Source organism: Chanos chanos, chromosome 6 (assembly GCF_902362185.1).
Source record: "Chanos chanos chromosome 6, fChaCha1.1, whole genome shotgun sequence".
NCBI lineage: Eukaryota > Metazoa > Chordata > Actinopteri > Gonorynchiformes > Chanidae > Chanos > Chanos chanos.
In genome coordinates this window covers 40,610,292-40,633,676 of record NC_044500.1, presented here as the reverse complement: position 1 = coordinate 40,633,676, position 23,385 = coordinate 40,610,292, and the positions used below count along the sequence as shown (strand labels likewise).

The following is a 23,385-nucleotide window of genomic DNA, read 5'->3' as shown; positions in this document are numbered from 1 at the left end:
TGATCATACTTTTCCATATAAATCACTGAAAAACTTATTACTCTAAGTCCAGTAAATTCTGTAGATCCAGTGAAAAATACTGAATAGGATCACAAATTATAGCACTATAATATATATATATATATATATATATATATATATATATATATATTAAAACCACATGTATTGTGGACTAGGGAGAAAAAAATATGAGTGGTGTGTGTTTGTGTGTGTATATATATCTGTAGGCAACAACTCTGATCAACCCTCTGAACGATTAACTTTGAGATATGTAGTAACATGTTCACTGACACATTTTAGGAACAAATTCATTAGAAACTTCCAGAAAGGTTGACTGTTGTGTCAACTGTGCTTGATATATATGAGATACTTTGAAGTAGCCTTCTAGTCCACTCCCTACCATCAAACTTTTATGAATACAGCAACACCTTATGAACCACTAGGGTTCAAAAGAAATCAGCAAGACCTACCAAAGGTAGAATTTAATTAGTAATTTAAACTTTCAGTATTGCGTTGTAATTTCTCCTCCTGACAAAGATGTAACATTTAATCAGTTTCAGATTCTATAAATAACTAAGCAAAACCTTTTTGTTCAGTACATGTTGTTGTGAATTATATTTAAGTAGATTTGTAAGCATTTCTAGAACTTAGCAGTGGAATACTTGTAATCTCTGACATCCACAAACAAAGCCAGCCATCACCTCAAACATTCCTGTCCTCAAGGCCATTTACAATGCATATAGGGAACATATAAAAGAATTTGTTAGTTTTTTTCTTAATATGAGTATTTAGAGTGAATATTGTTGAAAAGGAATATTTAGCCTGAAAAACCCATACATCAGCCAGAATTCAACAAGCAGAACAACATCTCACCCCCGTCCACACACGACCGAAAAGAAAGAAAGAAAGAAAGAAAGAAAGAAAGAAAGAAAGAAGGAAAAAAAAACTTGGGGGGGGGGAAACACTTTGGGATTCACAACTAGACCAACTGTCCTATTAGCCTGTTATACTGCCATTATACGGAAGGGGATAATGCAGTGGCAAACAGACACAAGCACTCTCGATAACCTTAGCACTTAACAAACAGTTCTAAAAAGTCAAAGCATGCTCAGTTGGTGTAAGAACAAAAACTGTAACTTCTCAGAATCAGCCAAAATTGTGCTCTGACCTACATGCAAGTGAGATAATTTGTATTTAACTTTGAAAAATTAAATGTTTTTTTATAATATCATCTCATGGTGTTGTCAGTCTAGTATGTGTAAATTCAGCTCATAAGGGAATTTCATGAAAATAACAACATATAATCTGGCAATACATTCAGCTCTGTGCACTTCTGGTGTGGGGTTCCGCATTCTTCAAAGTGATTTAATGACAACTATCAAGTTGCCATTTATTTATTTATGAAACACAAGTCTTGCAGGAGCTGTTGCCATCGTACGCCAGTGACATTTGAGTGCTTCTCCACAGCTAGATTCCAAAATGCTGCTGAGGCATCAAAAAGATGAATTTACCCTGACATAGCCATTCATTTTAAACTGACAGGCACAAAAGATAGCCCAGAATATGATATAAATGATGCTGATGATGATTACTCTTGTTTTTTGTTTCTTTTTTTAAAAATTCTTATTATATTACATTGTTACAATATGTATGTATATCTGTATATTTTATATATCAAAGCATCACATATTACCCTATAAGCATGGAACAAACATAACACGTGAGACATAGCAGACAGAGAACTATAGTTCCATGAATTATGAGATGGCAGATTATTAAAAAAAGCATCACAATTACAGCATATATATTCTGTGCTTTTGATAGATATAAAGTGAAATTGAGATGTTCTTAACCAAATCAAATTCAAAACCTTTGAGAGTTATTTTAGTGTGGAGCAGCAATAACAGATTACTTTAAGGAAAAATGCATTATGCTTGTTACTCCATTTCCAGCATTGTTATTTTTGCTACCATCAGAATACCAATGCTATTTTAGGACTAATTATGTGACCAAGTCAAGCTAATATACATTACCAAATTAAGCTGGACAGATCTGCTGAGTGAACATGAAGGTCTCTATATAAGAGCCAGTCTCTGATTCCTCCAAGAACTGATAGGCACGCTATAAAGGTGAGGGGGTTCCTTGGAGTTTATGCCTGATAAAATACTTTAAAAAGAAATAAAAATATTTGCTTATCTTTGTTAATTCTCTTTACAACATAACAGCACCTGCTGTATTTGCATTAGAAAAAAAATCAATTGATACTACTTCACTTCTATTTCAGTTTTCTAATCAGTCAGCTGCCTTTCTCCTCTCTGGGTGTGGTAGAAGGTACAGTATTTATCTGCGTGTATTAAGTTCTTCAAATTGCATGGTCAATTTTTTTCATCCAAATTTATCCTTATATGCAAATCTGTTCAGTTCTTAAGAATGAGTCATGAGTCTAGAGGCATGAAAAAGCATTTGCTAAAGGAATTTCACCAAAAAGGCAACATTTTCCAATAGACAGGACACTAATATGTATCTCTGTCTATGTCTGCCAAAATTAATAAATAGAAAGCAAAACAAGGCTTTCAGTCATTGACTCCTAACAAATGAATATTTAAGACACTAGACATCTTCTAAATCCAATGTTAAACATGAAAGTGAAGCAGGAGAGCCACAGTAAAGAACAAGCATCAGAACCATGCACCTGAGTGTAGGAATGTTACTGTAAATTTTTAGGTTCAGTCTTTATCCAGAAGGTTATATTCTTATTCTTATATCTTGTTCTCTTATTTAAAATGTCCTTTCTTCATCTTCATCTTTGAATCTTACAGGAAAGAGCCAACATGAGCACTGATGCAGAAATGGAGGCATTTGGCCCGGCGGCCGTTTACCTCCGGAAGCCAGAAAAGGAGAGGATTGAGGCTCAGAACGCACCCTTTGATGCCAAAACAGCGTACTTTGTGGCTGATGCTGATGAGATGTACCTGAAGGGTACTCTTCAAAGTAGAGAGGGTGGCAAAGCCACTGTCAAAACTCTCTGTGGAAAAGTGAGTAAAGTTCCAGCAAACACTGGCATTAAGGGGTCAACTTGTGCTCACCCTGACACCAATCTCTTTATTTTTTCTCTCAGACTGTCACAGTAAAGGAGGACGACATCCACCCTATGAATCCTCCAAAGTTTGATAAGATTGAAGACATGGCCATGATGACCCATCTCAATGAACCAGCTGTGCTGTATAACCTCAAAGAGCGTTATGCAGCTTGGATGATCTACGTGAGCACAGCTACTTTGTTCATCAGCAATTCACAGAGGAAAATCTTTTCTTTTGCTTAGTGTCGCTGATCTACTAAAAGATTCTCGATTTTCCAGACCTATTCTGGGCTCTTCTGTGTCACTGTGAATCCTTACAAGTGGCTCCCAGTGTACGACGCTGTTGTCGTGTCTGCATACAGAGGCAAAAAGAGGATTGAGGCCCCACCCCACATCTTCTCCATCTCTGACAATGCCTATCAGTTCATGCTCACTGGTAAGAACATAAAAAAGTGTTAACTGATGGCTATAGTAAATGGTACTTAAGATAACACTATAACTTGAGAATAATGAATCACAGATACCTGGTACTTGTTCCATATTTTTTCCATATTTTTCCATATTTTTCAGACCGTGAAAATCAGTCAGTCCTGATTACGTAAGTATTCATGAAATATTGGCAAAAGACTTTATAATGCAATACATTCCATTGCAGGAAGGATTTTTCTAGCTCAAAACTCTACTGAAGAAGGAGCAGAGCATAAAAGAGAATAACTTAGATTGTTATGAAAGATTGACAGATACATTCATCAGTAAAGGTGAATGCTTTGTGATTAAGATACTTAGATTTCCAAATCAAGGAAAACATTTGTAACAAACTGATATCTCTGTGTGGCCCCCCAGTGGAGAATCTGGTGCAGGAAAGACTGTGAACACCAAACGTGTCATCCAGTACTTTGCAACAATTGCAGTATCTGGACAACAGAAGAAGGCCGAGGCTAGTGCTGGGAAATTACAGGTCAGTGATATTCTGCACATATTCAGCTACAATATCTATCACCTCCTTCAAACTATTTTATTAATATGGGTTGACTCTGTCTCTGTAGGGGTCACTGGAGGATCAAATCATTGCAGCTAACCCTCTGCTGGAGGCTTATGGTAATGCCAAGACTGTGAGGAATGACAACTCCTCCCGTTTTGTAAGTTCTCACTTGAGTCCATTTGTACTGCCTAGCTTCTTGAAGCAATGGTATTTGACAGGCCAGTGTTTTTTTTTTTTTAAGCAACAATGGTATGTCTAAGTGATATTCCTCCATAAACTTCACAGGGTAAATTCATTAGAATCCATTTTGGTTCCACTGGAAAGTTGGCTTCAGCTGATATTGAAACATGTAAGTATCTCCTGTGATTCCACAATCTGAAAACTAACAAAACTACATCTAACAAATAGCGCATTATAGAAATGCTTACAATGAAACACTCTTATATCAAACCTTCAGATCTGCTTGAGAAGTCAAGAGTAACTTTCCAGTTGTCTGCTGAGAGGAGCTATCACATCTTCTACCAGCTTATGACTGGCCACAAGCCTGAGCTGATTGGTATGACATGTTCAAGAATCAGACTTATTACTTATGTTTGACTGACAGCCAAGTTAAAAATCATTTCTTTTTGCAGAGGGACTCCTGATCACAACCAATCCATATGATTTCCCTATGATCAGTCAAGGTGAAATCACAGTGAAGAGTATCAATGATGTGGAAGAGTTCATTGCTACGGATGTAAGTGAATACATTTCTCTTTTTAATGCAAAATATCTTTAAAGATCTGTCACTAAATTACTTAACAGGGATCATACTCATGCAAAATTTGACTGCCAGAGTTACAATGACACAGGCGTTTATTGCCCACAGATATACACTGATGTGACATACGGTGTCAAGACTTAACAATGTTGTCCAGAATTCCAATTCATAGATTCATTAAAATTCAAATTACAGACAGCCATCGATATCTTGGGCTTCAATGCTGATGAAAAGCAGGGCATCTACAAGCTGACTGGTGCTGTGATGCATCATGGGAACATGAAGTTTAAACAGAAGCAGAGAGAGGAGCAGGCTGAGCCTGATGGCACTGAAGGTAAGTGCCAGAATGTGAATTAAATAAAACATGAGATGTATAATGGAGTTTGGTGGGTATTCCTAATGTCTAAATGAGATAGAATGGACTAACAGATTTCTTTATGGGGTTTTATGTTAAAGCCAAGATATACCAAACTCACAGAAAAACTGACAAATCTTTTTGTATTTTGTATTCATGATCCCATTTTTCATATTTAAATAGTGTCTGGAAGTTCAGCTGTGATGTACTGTTAACTATATCGACGTATTATTAATTTGCTGCATCACCATTCTTTTAACATCAGTGGCTGACAAAATCGCCTACCTCATGGGCCTGAACTCAGCTGATATGCTCAAAGCTCTGTGCTACCCCAGAGTGAAAGTCGGAAATGAATTTGTGACCAAGGGACAGACTGTACCACAGGTACCCTGTTGCCTACTGTACAAATTTATGCTTTGACAAGGAAGAGACCACTTTATCTGTCAATAATGTTTACTCTTAGAGGGAAAAAGCATATAATTTTATAATTATTATGCAGCCAAAGATACTGAATATTTGCATGCTTCATTTTAATTCACTTAGGTGAACAATGCAGATGCTCCAAAGGTTAATGAAAAAAGTAAACAATACGTTTTTACTGTAACTGCAAAACAGGTGCACAATTCTGTTATGGCCCTCTGCAAGTCTGTTTATGAGAAGATGTTCTTGTGGATGGTCATCCGTATCAACGAGATGTTGGACACAAAACAGCCAAGACAGTTCTTCATTGGTGTGCTGGACATTGCTGGATTTGAGATCTTTGATGTGAGCATTGAATACAGGCATATGATGTTTTCCAAATGCAAAGCTTTAGGATAAAAAAAATAATAATAGGCATGATATGTACACATGCGCAAAGATCTTTCCCTTGGTATAATAATAAGATAAAAAAAAAAACAGATCTGACCCTGCTTCTTGTGAAACGTTAGTTCAACAGCTTGGAGCAGCTGTGTATCAACTTCACCAATGAGAAACTGCAACAGTTCTTCAACCATCACATGTTTGTGCTGGAGCAAGAGGAGTATAAAAAAGAAGGCATCGACTGGGAGTTCATTGACTTTGGTATGGACTTGGCAGCCTGCATTGAGCTTATTGAGAAGGTTAGCAGAATGACAAGACACCATGTCCATTTACATTTAGCATCCACATCTCTGCATCAAACACATAACACATAATTATTTGTGCTTTCAACAGCCAATGGGCATCTTCTCCATCCTTGAAGAGGAGTGTATGTTCCCCAAGGCCTCAGACACAACCTTCAAAAACAAGCTGTACGACCAGCATCTTGGCAAAGCTGCATGTTTCCAGAAGCCAAAACCTGCCAAGGGAAAGGCAGAGGCCCACTTTTCTCTGGTTCACTATGCCGGCACTGTTGACTACAATATCATCGGCTGGCTGGACAAGAACAAGGACCCGTTGAATGACTCCGTAGTACAGCTGTATCAGAAATCTGGAATGAAACTCCTGGCTTTCCTGTATGCATCTCATGCCGGTGCTGAGGGTAAGCTAAAAACTATTAACCCCTTTGTTATGTTTGTTATTGTTTCAAAGATTCTTAATAACTGAATAAATAACAAGGAATTATTTGCCAATAGAGGGAGGTGGTGGCAAGAAAGCTGGCAAGAAGAAGGGTGGCTCTTTCCAGACAGTGTCTGCACTCTTCAGGGTGAGAATATTTACTTCACTTACTCACATTTGGTCAAAAATCAAAGGTCTTAAGCAAAGAAATTGATCATGTTACAAACAAACAAACAAACAAGAAACTGCAGGCAGAAATAATCAGCAAATCATATTCTATGATTTATCAGGAGAATTTGGGCAAGTTGATGACCAATCTGAGGAGCACTCATCCTCACTTTGTGCGCTGCCTGATTCCCAATGAGTCCAAGACTCCAGGTGGGTATTGATCATATTTAAAAAAAAATGAACAGATAGAAAATGATAAAATATAAATCAGTTGAAATATTTAATTGAATGAACCACCTGAATGACTTTACTTACCATGGTTTCTTAAACGCTTCATAAAACTCTGTAGAAATCATAACAGGAAATATTCACACACTATTTAAAAGAATGTGCCTCACTTCTCCAGGACTTATGGAGAACTTCTTGGTTATCCACCAGCTGAGGTGTAATGGTGTACTGGAGGGTATCAGAATCTGCAGAAAAGGATTCCCCAGCAGAATCCTCTATGGTGACTTCAAGCAGAGGTAATTTTCCATTCTGCATGCACCAAAATCTGATCATGTTTTTATGGCATAAAATACATAATACTCTTTGGGCATATTAGCTTAATCAGTGGGCTTCATTCCTGGAGAAAAAAAAAATTCAGGTGAAAGATGCTAAGTGCGGCATATAACTGTTGAGTACAGATGACAACGGTATCCTTTACTTGGCAATTTAGATACAAAGTCTTGAATGCCAGTGTCATCCCCGAGGGACAATTCATTGACAACAAGAAAGCCTCAGAGAAACTCTTGGGCTCCATTGATGTTGATCACACTCAGTACAAGTTTGGACACACAAAGGTAAAGATGGTCAATCAACTCATGATAAGTAAAAGACAAGACATTTACTCTGTAAGGTATTTATAGTGCATTGTGCTCTGTTATACTGTACTGGGACATTTCACACATCAGAGATCTGTGTGGTAGACATTCTCGTGTCAGCCCCATATATAGGTAAACGAAAATAAAAAGCTTCAATTCATCGTGCCTAGTGCTATTGCTGAACCCTGAGCAGCAAAAGTAACCTCAGAGTAGAAAATACTCAACATTTGAAAAGATGTATATAGCTTCAATGACACACTCAAATATCTTTTAAATTCCACTCATATGAGTGAGAGCTTAGTCTATCCATGTGATCATACTGTCTCTGTCTAAAAACAGGTGTTCTTCAAAGCTGGTCTGCTGGGTACTTTAGAGGAGATGAGAGATGAAAAATTGGCTGCGCTGGTTACCATGACTCAAGCTGTCTGTCGTGGATTCCTCATGAGAAGAGAGTTTGTCAAAATGATGGAGAGGAGGTAAACTAGTTGACCATTCAAATATGTATGAAATATAACATATAGTTTAATCTAGTTATCTTAAGTTGACTTTGGTGTCAATCTTCCCAGAGAGTCCATTTACTCTATCCAATACAACATCCGCTCATTCATGAATGTGAAACATTGGCCATGGATGAAGCTGTACTTTAAGATCAAGCCTCTTCTGAAGAGTGCTGAGACTGAGAAGGAAATGGCAGCAATGAAGGAGAACTACGACAAGATGAAGGTGGATCTGGAAAAAGCACTAGCCAAGAAGAAGGAGCTTGAAGAGAAGATGGTGTCACTTCTGCAAGAGAAAAATGATTTGCAGTTACAAGTGGCAGCTGTGCGTAATCAAAGAAAATTTTGAACGAAAATGATCTGCGGTCTGTTAAAGACCCAATATAAGCTCTCACTTAATATGAAGGGATTGCTATCAAGTTTAGATTTGTGAATTTATATCCTGTTTCCATTCAGGAAGTCGAGAATCTTTCTGATGCTGAGGAGAGATGTGAGGGGCTCATCAAAGCTAAAATTCAACTGGAGGCAAAACTCAAAGAGACTACAGAGAGACTGGAGGATGAGGAGGAAATCAATGCAGAATTAACTGCTAAGAAGAGGAAACTGGAGGATGAGTGTTCTGAGCTGAAGAAAGATATTGATGACCTGGAGCTTACCTTGGCTAAAGTGGAGAAGGAGAAACATGCCACAGAGAACAAGGTAAGCATTACATGAAAACGATTACACTTTAAAAATGTAGAAGTTTTAAAAGGTGCAAATGACTAAGAAAACACTTTCTTACAGGTGAAAAACTTGACTGAGGAAATGGCCTCTCAGGATGAGAGCATTGCTAAGTTAACCAAAGAGAAGAAAGCCCTCCAAGAGGCACACCAGCAGACTCTTGATGATCTTCAGGCAGAGGAGGACAAAGTCAATACTCTGACTAAATCAAAGACCAAACTTGAACAACAAGTGGATGATGTGAGTTCCCTCCCTCAAATCCATATACACTAATGCATCTGTTAATGATACTGATTTAACAATAACAGACACAGAATTTGATGGAGGTTCATTTATATGAGGCTAACAAGCTTTAAGGTAAAGTGCTGTGTCGAAAACAATTGCCACCATAAGTGTTCAGTCGTTTGCCTGAACACTCAAAGCAATTATCCACTGAAACAGCTTGAAGGCTCTCTGGAGCAAGAGAAGAAGCTCCGCATGGACCTTGAGAGAGCCAAGAGGAAGCTTGAGGGTGATCTGAAATTGGCACAGGAGTCCATAATGGACCTGGAGAATGACAAGCAACAGTCAGAAGAGAAGATCAAGAAGTAAGTATTAGTCACATTGAAGACAAACTGTAAAGTATGTGTATATAATCATCATATTGATCATGTATCAATCATCAGAATGAGCTAATATGTAAATTCCCTTAAACAAACAGGAAGGACTTTGAGATAAGTCAACTACTGAGCAAGATTGAGGATGAACAGTCTCTAGGTGCTCAGCTTCAGAAGAAAATCAAGGAACTCCAGGTGAAGTTTGGATCCAATCATTTCAAAAGAAACACTTGCTGTGCAGATTGAATTGTAGATGGGAAATGAGAAACTGAACTTCTGTCCACCACAGGCTCGTATTGAGGAGCTGGAAGAAGAGATTGAGGCTGAGCGTGCTGCTCGGGCTAAGGTTGAGAAGCAGAGAGCTGATCTCTCCAGGGAACTTGAGGAGATCAGTGAGAGGCTTGAAGAAGCTGGCGGTGCCACTGCTGCTCAGATTGAGATGAACAAGAAGCGCGAGGCCGAGTTCCAGAAACTGCGACGTGATCTTGAAGAGTCCACCCTGCAGCACGAAGCCACTGCTGCTGCTCTTCGTAAAAAGCAGGCAGACAGCGTGGCAGAACTTGGAGAGCAGATTGACAACCTCCAGCGTGTCAAGCAGAAGCTGGAGAAGGAGAAAAGTGAATACAAGATGGAGATAGATGACCTGACTAGCAACATGGAGGCTGTTGCCAAATCAAAGGTATTTGTACAGATTTCAAAATAAAACCACAGACCTTCACACTGGAAACAAGAAATGTACAGCTTATTATTTTTATGCTTTTCTTTATTAGGCAAATTTAGAGAAGATGTGCCGTACCCTTGAGGACCAACTTAGCGAGCTAAAGAGCAAGAGTGATGAGTATGTTCGCCAACTCAATGACATATCTGCACAAAGAGCGAGACTACAGACAGAGAATGGTGAGTGTTTACAGCTACTAAGATACAATTCCAGTTTTAAACTTAATTACAATCTAACATCTACTGTTTGTGGCCAATAAGGTGAATTTAGTCGCCAGCTGGAGGAGAAAGAGGCTCTTGTTTCCCAGCTGACCAGAGGCAAGCAAGCTTACACACAGCAGATTGAGGAGCTGAAGAGACAAATTGAAGAGGAAGTCAAGGTAAATACAATACTACTAGATAAGGTTTTATGAATCCCAAAATAATCTCACAATCAACACGTTATGTAATTAATGAATTTCTTCTTTTTAAGGCCAAAAATGCCCTGGCTCATGCAGTTCAATCGGCACGCCATGACTGTGACCTACTCAGAGAGCAGTTTGAGGAGGAGCAGGAGGCCAAAGCTGAGTTGCAGCGTGGAATGTCCAAGGCAAACAGTGAGGTGGCTCAGTGGAGGACAAAATATGAGACTGATGCCATCCAGCGTACTGAGGAGCTCGAGGAGGCAAAGTAAATGACAGAAAGCTTTCAAACTGAAATTCATTGGCTGGTATTCACATAAGATTTTTAAACAATATTTTCTTCTCTCCAGAAAAAAGCTTGCTCAGCGTCTGCAGGATGCTGAGGAATCCATTGAGGCTGTTAACGCCAAGTGCGCTTCCCTGGAGAAAACCAAACAGAGACTGCAGGGTGAAGTGGAGGACCTGATGATTGATGTGGAGAGGGCCAATGCACTGGCTGCCAACCTTGACAAGAAGCAGAGGAACTTCGACAAGGTGAAAAGAGGAAAACATAGTCCGCCAAGACATTTTTTATGGTTTAAAAAATGCTTCAAGTAGTTGGCAGTATTATTGATGGGATGGGCTGATCACAACAGGTTCTGGCAGAATGGAAGCAGAAGTATGAGGAAGGCCAGGCAGAGCTGGAGGGTGCCCAGAAAGAGGCTCGCTCTCTCAGCACTGAGCTCTTTAAGATGAAGAACTCATATGAAGAAGCTCTTGATCACTTGGAGACCCTGAAGAGGGAGAACAAGAACTTGCAGCGTATGCTATTCAGAATTCATTATTCACGAGCAATTTTTTGCACTAAAAATATGTATACATTCATCAATAACTATCATTCTTACAGAGGAGATCTCCGACCTGACTGAGCAGATTGGTGAGACTGGAAAGACTATTCATGAATTGGAAAAGGCAAAGAAGACAGTGGAGACCGAGAAATCAGAAATTCAAACTGCCCTTGAGGAAGCTGAGGTAATATTGTGACAACGACTCCTTATCTGTTCTGGTATTGAAGCAAACTGGCTTTTGGAAATGTGAGATGTATCATTCACTACATTATCACTACACTGAGGATGACAGAATATCACTTCATATCTGAGTTCGATGTAATTCTTTTTCCTCAGGGCACACTTGAGCATGAGGAGTCCAAGATTCTTCGTGTCCAGCTTGAACTCAACCAAGTGAAGGGTGAGATTGACAGGAAACTTGCTGAGAAAGATGAGGAAATTGAACAGATCAAGAGGAACAGCCAGAGGGTGATTGAATCCATGCAGACCACATTAGACTCAGAGGTCAGGAGCAGAAACGATGCCCTGAGAGTTAAGAAGAAAATGGAGGGTGACCTGAATGAGATGGAGATTCAGTTGAGCCATGCCAATCGCCAGGCCGCTGAGGCCCAGAAACAGCTGAGGAATGTCCAAGGACAGCTCAAGGTATATAATCTGTAAAATCATTTAGGAAAGACACTGTTTCAGAATTTCCAATGCTAACTTGCTCTGACTGTAGGATGCCCAACTTCACCTTGATGACGCCCTCAGGGGACAAGAAGACATGAAGGAGCAGGTTGCCATGGTGGAGCGCCGCAATGTTCTGATGCAAGCAGAGATTGAGGAGCTTAGGGCTGCTCTTGAACAAACTGAGAGAGGCCGCAAAGTGGCTGAACAGGAACTGGTTGACATTAGTGAGCGTGTAGGATTGTTGCACTCCCAGGTATATCACAGTGTCTCATGCTGAAAAATGAAATGTAAAATGTTTAAAATACAATTTTTTTTTTAATCTTAATATTGTATAAAGCATGCAACATTAGAGGAAAATTTGACTGATTTTTTGAGAACTGCAGCAAAACTTATTAATCACATTAATATATTTGTCTAGAACACCAGCCTTATGAATACCAAGAAGAAGCTTGAGGCTGACCTCGTCCAGATTCAAAGTGAGGTGGACGACACCATCCAGGAAGCGAGAAATGCAGAGGAGAAAGCCAAGAAAGCTATTACTGATGTCAGTAAAACCGTAAAACCTCCCTCTTGATTATTTGGGCTCTTCAAAATTGCAAAACTTTCATTTTTTTTTATCACACAAATTACATCACAAGATAATAATTTATACATTAAATTATGAATAAGTAATATTTCATATATTTAGTGGGCTCTGTATTAATATTTGTATGTATTTAACCATGTTGAATGTATTCTGAATTCATAAATAATATCACTAGATACACAGATACACTGAGGGCTTTTTTTCACCTGTCACTTCAAAAATGCAGGCTGCCATGATGGCAGAGGAGCTGAAGAAGGAGCAGGACACCAGTGCTCACCTGGACAGAATGAAGAAGAACCTGGAGGCCACAGTCAAAGACCTGCAGCACCGTCTGGATGAGGCTGAGAGCCTGGCCATGAAGGGTGGAAAGAAACAGCTTCAGAAGCTCGAGTCCAGGGTATGAGGCACTGTTTAAACCTCAAATATGATCTATCTAGGTGTAGGTACATGTCCTGTGATTGAGAATGTCATCACTCTGTCTGTTGAAGGTGCGTGAGCTGGAAACTGAAGTTGAAGCTGAACAGAGGCGTGGAGTTGATGCTGTTAAAGGTGTCCGCAAATACGAGAGAAGGGTGAAGGAACTCACCTACCAGGTATCTCATTAATATTACGTCAATTACAAAATCCCAAATGGCACCTACTCAGAGTGAAACAAAGTGTAAAATCAGAATTGTGAGTCTGTGTTTTTAAATGATATTTTTTCAATACTTCACAGACTGAGGAAGACAAGAAAAATATTACCAGACTGCAGGATCTGGTTGATAAACTGCAGCTGAAAGTGAAGGCTTACAAGAGGCAGGCTGAGGAAGCTGTAAGTGCAATATGACAATTATTTCCAATGTAGAAAAAAAGCATACTGAATAATTGTCCTACCTTTTTACAAGCAAAATGTCTGATTTTCCTACAGGAGGAACAGGCCAACACTCACCTGTCCAGGTACAGGAAAGTTCAGCATGAGCTGGAGGAAGCTCAAGAGCGTGCTGACATCGCTGAGTCTCAGGTCAACAAACTGAGAGCCAAGAGCCGTGATGCTGGAAAGGTATGCTGGGATAACTTAACACTGACATGCCTTGTGTAATAGATTACTATCTTTGATAATGTTTTATAACTTTACTGTCTACAGAATATAATGTGACTGACAGAAAATTGTCTTGTGTTCTGTTTCACTTTATCTCTAGAGCAAAGATGAAGAATGAAGTTGGTGATACACAACAACAAGCACACATACAATATGAGTGACTTGTGAAATGTCATGATATAAGCTTTTAATAAAATATTCATTTTATTCAATGAATTCTGTGTTGTTCCATCATAATGAATCCCAAAATCTGAACAAAAATGGCACCTTACAATTGCCTAGAATTCATCATACACATTCATTTAAATCCAGATATGTCAAACACAGCACAACACAAAGTCACTGTGGATTTCATGTTAAAATATTTAAATATTTGTTAGTTTCAAAATATTATTTTACCAACTTTAAGTACATGTTCTTCTCACAATCACAGGATTATGTTCAGCATTTAGATGAAAATGGTAAATTAGTTTGCCCTGTTGCAGGTGCATATAAATTTTTGAGTAACAATCACTTGTTATTTCATTTGCCCAAATTTACATGTGAAATAAAGAAACTGTACTCTCAGCTAGAGACAAGATGGAAAGCTAAAATATATTAATGTCTCAACATTTACCAGAAGTCCAAAATAAAACCTACCAGTAAAGAGGTTATTTCCACGAATTGACAACTTTCTGTCAAAGCAATGAGTTGTTGAAAAATACAGTTTATATAACTTCTCCATCCTATGACATCCTTTTCATTCTCACAAAAATAATCACTTTCTATAAAGTTATAGTCTACCTTTTTGTCATTCTAAATCACTATAAAGTTACATGCATTCAACTGGCAATAAATATAGATCGCAGTTTAGATCTTTAGTGGCAAAATTTTTTTAGTGGCAAAAATGGACTCCACTTCTCAAAATTAGTAACAAGTAAAGTCAAGCCAGCAACTCCACTGCTAATGAAAAGTGCTGCTTCCAGTGCTAATGAAAAATCAGGTGGTGACATACTTACATCTTTGTCAAGGAAATGGCATCTGAAAGTAAAAGGAAAAGCATATTGAATCATGAGAGATATCAGTAATTATGGACCATGTCATAGTGTTTTTTAATAAACAATCTTTACAAATGATTATAAGGAAATTCTTAACAAAAATAATTCTAAAAATATTTATAAGGGAAAAAGAATTATTTACATATGTAATTTTTCCAAAAATCTGTTAAGTAAGCTGCTGGTATATTCACCTTCACATAACAGACAATTTATAAACTTAACAATGTAATCTATTATTGAATAAAATCAAACTAACAATAGACATGTTAAAGAGAGGATGATTTAGATAAGCTTCTCCAAAACGAAGCCTAAATATTTAAATGATTGAAATAGATGGCCACAGCAACGTAGTTCATCTGCATAGATTTACGTCTTGGTAACACGCACACACTAAAATAAAACTAATATGCAAATCGGATGAGCTTAGCGTTCAAAATCGTGATTTGATTTCTGGATGCAGACTCATATAATATTCAAAAGTACAATGCCTCTTATGTTTATTCAAGTAGCTATTCGTCCTCAGTGTGCCAGAATAAAAACTGTAATCAAGCATCACACATCAACAAATGATGGCACACATATTAACGCTAGCAAAACATTAAAGACAAAATGTTTTCTAACGTACTGTAAGGCAGAGACTTACCAGTGAATTGTGTAAGAAACTCACTAAAGCATGTCTTACTATCATCTTTAATGAAGAATCTCACAGGCATCTTCAATGTAAACTCACTGGAGAAGCGGGTTGGGTTTGAGGTGGGCAGAAGTCACATGAAACCTGTAAAAATACAGTTTTAATTAACTCATTGGCTTCATCCAAGTCTCCTTCCATCCCCTGGTCAGTCTTTTTTCCATGGCCAGTGATGGTTCTCATGTCACTCCACAACTCCCTGATGTTCTTTTGCTGGAGTTTCCTCTCAAGCTTCCTCCTGTAACACTCCATACTCTCTGTCATCTTTTCCCTCAGTTCCATCTGCACCTTCTTCACCTCCTCCTTGTCTCCACTCCTGAAGGCTGCCTTCTTCCTGTTCAGTGATGCCTTGTTGTCCTTAGTAACCCAGGGTTTATTGTTCGGGACACAGTGCACAGTCTTGGTGAGGACCACGCTGTCCGGGCACAAATTTACATACTCTGTCCGGATGTTTCCAGATACACCACTTTTCACGCAGTGTGTTACGTAGTCTGTAAGTCCATATATGTCCTTCCACTGTACAGAGAGCATCTCTTTCTGTCACCTAAAAGCAGCTCTGGAGGGTCCCCTCTGCTTCCTGTGACCACCTCCGGACAGTTCTAGTGATGACTGGTTGCTGCTGCTGGGCTGCAGGTTTATAGAGGGGCTTAAGATAGACCAGGTTGTGATCTGATCTGCCCAGGGGAGGAAGAGTTATGGAGCTGTATGCTTCCTTAGCATTAGCATACAGTAGGTCCAGTGTTTTATTTTCCCTCATTTTGCAGTCCACAAACTGCTTAAAAGTGGGCAAGGTTGTTGTCAAAGTGATATAGTTAAAATCCCCACCACATTAGCCGCGAGAGGAATGTAAATGACAATAACAATGGCCTGGGAAAACCCTCTGGGCAAATAATATAGACGGAGACTCGCTGCTAACAGTTCAATGTCCGGGCTGCACACACATTCTTTCACTGTGATGTGACCTGGGTTGCACCATCTGTTCCTGTCATGACTGTGGTTGTAATTCCTTTTTTGGCCATAGGGGTCCTCAGTCTTTCTGTTTTGTCCCTGTCACATGTTCAGTTTCCCTGTTCATTATTGATGTATGTGTATCACCTGTGTCTTGTCTTGTCTGTCTATTTAAACCATGGTCTTTTGTTCACCCGTTGCTTAGTCTTTGAGCCATTTTCCCTGCGTTCTAGAGTTCTGTTTCACGTAAGACATCTGAGTTCTTGGTTTTTTTTGTTGGACTGTGTAATGTTTTTTCTGTCTGAAGAAATGTTTTTGTTTGCCTTTTTGGATTGAACCTGTTTTTCACTTTTTGGACAAGTTTTGCTCGCTTTTTGAAGAAGCATTTTGCCTATGTTTTTTCCCCTATTGATCTCATGTTCTTTTCCCCTTTTTGGATTGAGCTATCTCTCTTTGGTCTTGTGAGATTTTGTATTTCATTAATCTTTTTGAGATCTAACCTACACTCCAGTGTCTGACTCTGCAACTGGGTTCAGCCTAGTCCCGGGTGGAGCGTTCACTGGTTGTTTGTCTTCTGCCCTAGCAACCCGGGTTCGAAGCCCACCTGGTCCAGCCTTGTGACAGTTACTCACATAAATAGCGGCTCCCCCTCGTTTCTTATCACTATCTCTGCAACTCCTGTCTGCAGGAACAAAAAAGAATGTGCGAAGCTTCATTACTTTCCAAAACTAGAAAGAACTACTTAGAAATCCAGAAAAAAACAGATACAGAAAAGTGAAAGACACAAGATGACGAAGAGCAAACTCTGTCAGGCTGCCGGTCCAATTAACAAACTAGCAAACACTGCTGGCACCAGATCTTAGGAGCATGGAATCAGTAAGTAGTCCATAAGTTTGGCGTTTCATGTTAATAGGTGCAACAATCACCAGAAAACCAACCAGTCTTGCAAGAGGTGTGCATCCCAACCTGGTCTGCATATGTGCTCAAAATCCAAACCACCAATTCATACAAGTTTCCTCTGGATCTATGATGTTTCAACAGTGGAACATTAGGATCCAGAGGAAAGACTTAATATACCCCATAATTAAGTTAAAATAGCTTCACTGTGTTCTCTACGTGAAAAGTGGTGTATCTGAAAATATCTGGACAAAGTAAACTTCCGCCAAACCTGCTGTTTGCTGGAGGTATTCGGATGCCCGCAGAACTTTGTTATGCGGACCTGCAAACTCCCGCAAATGTCCAAATACAGCTGTTAGATGGAGGTTTTCAGGCATCTGCGTGACTACAGTCGTTAGCTGATGGCTTGGCCTTTCAAATGCTGATAAGTCAGTGGTCTGAGTGGGACTGGGTACAGAAGCCTGCCCCCTTTCCTCGCTGTAACTTTCTATCAGTTAGCCTATATGTAATATTTAGGCTATATGTTGATAACCACAAAAACTTGTGTTGCATGGTGTATAATACAGCAGTGGTAGGCCCATATAGCCTTTAATGTCATTGCACTGTCGTGCAACTAAATTAAGATGGACTCTTCAAATGGAGCAAACATTGTTACTGTGAACACACTGTTGCCACTTGACCGATAAGTGAAAGCAGCAATAACCCTTTACCATGCAAAATCACTAGAAATGATTTCTTGAGTAAGAAAACTATTCCAGAATGTTTTGGAATCACATCAAATTTCTTTAAAAGCAGTGCTTTTAACAAAATTGTTTGTATGTCAAGGAGTCTAAATGTGTTCTTCACCTTTTTAATGACAACATTGTTTTGATAACTTATGGTGGTTATAAATCAGGTATAAGTAGAACCTCTGTAGAGTAGGGTCAGTTGTAACACTGTTATGGTAAATTTGGCCACATTCTGTTCACAGAATGAGAAGCAGAAAAAGAACAGCACGTAGATGTGTGACCAGGGTTGTGCTTGAAATTGTTGTTAGGAAAATGGGTCCACACTGGGTTTCTCAAAGAGCTAAAACATCATATGACTCTCTAGCTATCAGGAAAAAAAAGTTTAAGGTTGATGCACAGCCTGCTGTTGACATGTTGACAAGCTGGTGATGGTTAAAACACCTTCTACTGTAACATATCATAGGCCTAATTTGTGTGGTAATTAAATGTCAACCAACAAATGTATTGATCCTGTAAATTTAAATGAAAACTGTCTAGCTTCCTTGCAAATCAATAAAAGACAAGGTAGGAAATAATGACAAAAATCACATGACAAAAATAAATGAAAAATTAAACAGCAATCAGTATAGTTTTAAAAGCAGATAATTACTCTTTGTCATTCCAAGCCAAAGATGCATTTAACTCACAGCCTGTTAAATATAACCCCACAAATGGAAAGTTTCCCAGAACCAGAACTGCATATTTTATGCAATATTTTTAATGCATTTTTATATTTTTTTTAAGCATGTCTTTGACGACAGCATTTATTCTCAATATGATAGCTAATTACTTTAATTTATAACTATGAGTGATTATTTCCAAAGAGAATCACTTATGTAGAACACCAGAGTCATGTAAAAAATGCATTACACTGTTTGCAGAAACACACAATAAAACAGCTGTAGGCATCTAGTAGATGTTCACAAATAGCTGTGCAATTTCAGTTGCAACAGAGTATATTTGCCTCTTGAAAATAATACACCCAATTTTTCATTAAAAAACCATATACTCGACTCAAACTAGGCAAAGAACAGAACTAAGGGCAAAACTTGTATAGAAGAAAACAAACCACTGCAAATGAACAGAGGTGCGAAGCATAAAGCAAGACAAATGACTAAGCAAAAGCACAAAAACTATGTCGCCCTCAGGTGACCAACTAAAGTAGTCCCAGCCCTTACAGCCAGTTGTATGTACAGTAGGTATAACATGCATATAAACAAATATAGTTAACAGACCATCCGGTAAAATCAAAGCACTACAATACCAAACCACTGTAATTGCCAATTCACTCCAGGTCACATTAAGGTGAAGCTAAGTCGGTAAGGTAATGGAGCAGATAATCTATTGCAGCAACTTGCTGGCACTGCAAATAAAGCACAGAATTCCTGCAGACTGCATCATAAAATACAATAACAATGATCTAAGGCAACTCCTGGTTTAAAACTGAGTGAAACATAGATATTTTCAAATGTATATACAAGACAGCATCAAATTGTACATTCAGATGGTATACCTAATACTTTGAATCCAAAACTAAAAACCATCAGAGGATTTTTTTTTTTACATGCAACTGCTCTCTCTGTCCTTTGCTTTCTATTGGTTAAATGTGAAACCGAGGGCATCACAAAGGTAAATTATACACAGTGTGAAAATCGATTTTACAATGCAGTCAACAGTTTCAATATCCAATGACCAATGAAGTATTAATGCTATTAATTACCCAGATGATAAAGCTGCAAAGCATCAAAAAAGTTAAAATTGTTTGACTCTTATGATTTGAAGATGTACAACAAACAAGGTCATCACAACCGCCAAATGATTCTGAATTGCTTAAAATGTCACTAAAATTTGATGATGAGCAAAAAATGATAAGCCTTATGCTGAAAATCAGCTTCAATGTGTCATCAATCAGTGCAATATCTTCATCAAATTGCAATATCTACAACATCTTCATGCATAAATAAATAAATACAATCTAAGTTAGACCAGGAGCCATTTAGGTGATTATTAAAGCCCGCTCAGAGCAAAATAAAAATTGAAAAAAAAATACCTTTTTGGCAGGGGGGCTTTTCTCGTTGAGCCAGGATGGATCAGAAAATGTTCACTGACTGTAGTGTACTGAGCAGCTAAGTTCACCATCCATTCTTGTCTATCAGCAAATCAAAGTGACATTATAAGCACAGAGATGGTCACCGCTAAAAAAAAAAAAAAAGAAAAAGAGGAAAAAAAACAGTCCTATGCAATGTTCTTTGGGTAGAGCTCAAGTAACTATATTTATATTTACCCAAATAAGACCGCATCACCATTTACTGGGCGGCGTATCATGTAACTGCGCTTCATTAAAGTTCATAAGTCTATTTAATCACAGATGTTCAGTTCTGAACTTTTTACTGCCATATCTTTGCTTGCCAGTGTCTCATCATCTTTCACATTCAGCATAACTTTCAGACTCAGGGAGATAAATCTTGCTTTAAACATCCATACCATGATCACTTGATGACTGTTCCACATGACTGAAAATAATCTCAGTCAAAAATTATGCTTTAGGTCACGGCTAAAGCATTCAATATTGGAATCTACACCACAGAATTAAGTCCTAGCCAACAAAATAAATATAGACACTTTGCTTGTAATTTAAGCCAGCATGGAAAGCATTCAAAGGGGTGCTGACTTTTCACAGATATAGGGTCAGATCTGGATGACAGTTAAATGCTTTAAAGTGTTTTTTTTTTTTTTTTTGAGGGGAGGGGGAGGGGGGGGGCGTTTTTCAAATTTTTTCAGGCTAATTGAACATCTGAGAGAAGCTGCAAAAAATACGGAAATGTACACTATTTAAAAGTATTTTACATGGTTTCAGCATTATTGGACTACTGTAAGGACCAGTTGCATTTTGCTGTGAGATATAGAAACTTGTTTTCTGAGTATAATACTCAGGTAAGAGCAAAAAAAAAGAAAAAAAAGGAAACACCGAACTGAACTGTTTTAAAATGTCTCTGAGGCACTGTGATTTCCAAGAACAGCTTCGGTTTGCTCTGGCACAGACTTAACAAATGTCAGCAACTCTGCTGAAAGACAATATTCTACCACAGGTGACCATTTAGTGTTTTATGGATGGTCATGGAAAAAGCAACCTCAGGAGAAAGTCCAAAATCTTATATCAAATAGTACACGATAACATCAGACAGCAAAGGCATGGCTTGTGGATTGGAGCATATCACCAGAATAGATCACTGAAACAGATCACTTTCATCACGATTGTAACGCTGTGTCCTAATATGTAAGTGACCATTCAAATTGATTTTATTTTTATCAGCAAGTACGTTCCCCTCTAAAGGGGTTTAGTGGACGTAAACCATGTATTTTGTTTAGACCTAAACCAAAATGCATGCAATTAACATAACAGTCTCACCACAATCCTTCACAGTGGGAAAGAAACAGGTCACAAATCTACCTATTAGCTCTGTTTTTCGAGAATAGGGTGTATTACATGCTGAGGTGCTGCCAGATGTGCTAGTATATCTCAGATACTTAAAAATATCCTAAAAATGTTCATCAAATGTTATCATCTCTATTTTACTTAAATAGTACGTGTTCACATATCTAGTCTGTGCTATACACAATGATCCTGAGCATCATGGCTGCCAAAACTGTATAAGAGGAATAGTCAAAAGATAACACACAGACCCTGAGCAGTAAAGAAAACCACCATAAGAGGTCTAAGACAGTGAATTAAAGTTATTCATAATACCATGAAATCTAGTAAGGCAAGCAGGGTGCCAGGCTTCATGATACTTTGAGGCTTAGTGGTAACCAAGCTGCCTAAAAGTGTCCACAAAGGAAGGGTGTGAGACCTAAAGATCAAACAGTGACTACGACATAAAAGTGTGAAATTCATGCAGAATGACATACAGGTTGTGTCAATGAATTACACTCACTTCACACTTCATATCGTTGCTTTTGATATTCACTGCTCTGTGATAAGTTGCAATAGTGAAATTATTTACCAAAGTTGATACAGCTTGTGCCAGAGAACATGACAGTATCTATAATATGGAGATCGGACAATCACTTTTAGGAAAGTTTAAAAAAAAAATCTCAGTATGGTGTGTGTGATCATGTCAGTATGAAGTGATATTGTCAAGGACACAAAGTGTCATTGTTTGTCATCTATGGCCAGATGAACATTTAGATGAAAGTTCCAGAATTTGAGGGAAAAAGGAAACTTAGGTAAAAGAGTTCAATTTTTTTTAAGTAATCCATAGGTAACTCTTAACAGGGCAACATTACTAGATGCACTGTCATGGGTGAAATGTCTATAAAGCTGAATTTACACTTCTTGTTTTCTGTAATTGCTGCTGACATTCGTTGCCATGTGAAAATTACACAAACAAATGAGCACTATGTAGTATTGTGTTAGTTAGACAGTCATTTAAAGAGAATATTTTTAAGCATTTTGGCATTTTAGAAAAAACAGGGATGAGTGATGCCCTCAGGCCTATGTTGTACAGCAATACTGTTTCAGCACGACTCACTATGATCAGCAAAATGGACCACTGAGTGCTAGAGTGTAGGGATCCTTTACTCTAGGCCTCGTAATGATAATAATGTAATTAACTAATTCCAGTGGAAACCGCTTACAGTGATCACGGTTATAGTGATCAACCGCTTATATGGATCATGTTGCTCCTAGGCCCTGTTTACACCTTGCACAAAGATCCGATTTTGGTGATCCGATCACAAGTGGACAACACAAAAGTACAGGTGTAAATGCATCCAATGTGTTGGATGCGTTAAGTGTTAAGTGTTTTCCTCTCCACTGACGCCCATTATAAGGAAACAGCTTAACGTGCCTTAATGTCCCAAAACTGCAACCAATGATCACCGAATTCGTCTGACATCTCACATGTTATAAGCACTATATCTAATTTAAAAAGAAAAAAGCAAAAGTGAAATTCAATGAAAGGGGTAAGGTGTTGGAAATGATTTGCGTGTTTATTTGCATATAGCGCGGGGAAGTGAGATACGATTTCAAGCGGTCATTCAAGACTCGGATTCTAAAGCCAGGTGTAAACGGACGTACTTAGAGCTGTCCACTTGTGATCGGATCACCAAAATCGGATCTTAATGCAAGGTGTAAACAGTGTTGAGAACCGTCTTTCTGTCATCACTCAGATGACAGCTACAGCGCCAGACTAGTTCCAATGAACGAAATGAACGAATGACTTGAAAAAA

General features: G+C 38.4%; 1 protein-coding gene across 1 annotated transcript; it reads left to right on the top strand.

Annotated features, from left to right (window-relative positions):
- Positions 1 to 2,831: 2,831 nt before the first annotated feature.
- Positions 2,832 to 13,934, top strand: LOC115813865 (myosin heavy chain, fast skeletal muscle-like). The gene is made up of 39 exons (XM_030776532.1): positions 2,832 to 3,035; positions 3,119 to 3,262; positions 3,359 to 3,515; positions 3,650 to 3,677; positions 3,923 to 4,037; positions 4,126 to 4,218; positions 4,347 to 4,410; positions 4,519 to 4,617; positions 4,694 to 4,797; positions 5,017 to 5,155; positions 5,442 to 5,560; positions 5,792 to 5,941; positions 6,106 to 6,276; positions 6,371 to 6,677; positions 6,772 to 6,842; positions 6,985 to 7,072; positions 7,269 to 7,386; positions 7,581 to 7,704; positions 8,065 to 8,201; positions 8,292 to 8,547; positions 8,679 to 8,921; positions 9,006 to 9,182; positions 9,384 to 9,529; positions 9,643 to 9,733; positions 9,828 to 10,217; positions 10,309 to 10,435; positions 10,517 to 10,635; positions 10,728 to 10,924; positions 11,007 to 11,190; positions 11,292 to 11,457; positions 11,543 to 11,667; positions 11,820 to 12,128; positions 12,202 to 12,405; positions 12,571 to 12,696; positions 12,965 to 13,135; positions 13,227 to 13,331; positions 13,454 to 13,549; positions 13,646 to 13,777; positions 13,917 to 13,934. Exons 1-39 carry the CDS (start codon positions 2,832 to 2,834, stop codon positions 13,932 to 13,934), a joined length of 5,814 nt encoding a protein of 1,937 aa, XP_030632392.1.
- The last annotated feature ends 9,451 nt before the right edge of the window (positions 13,935 to 23,385 follow it).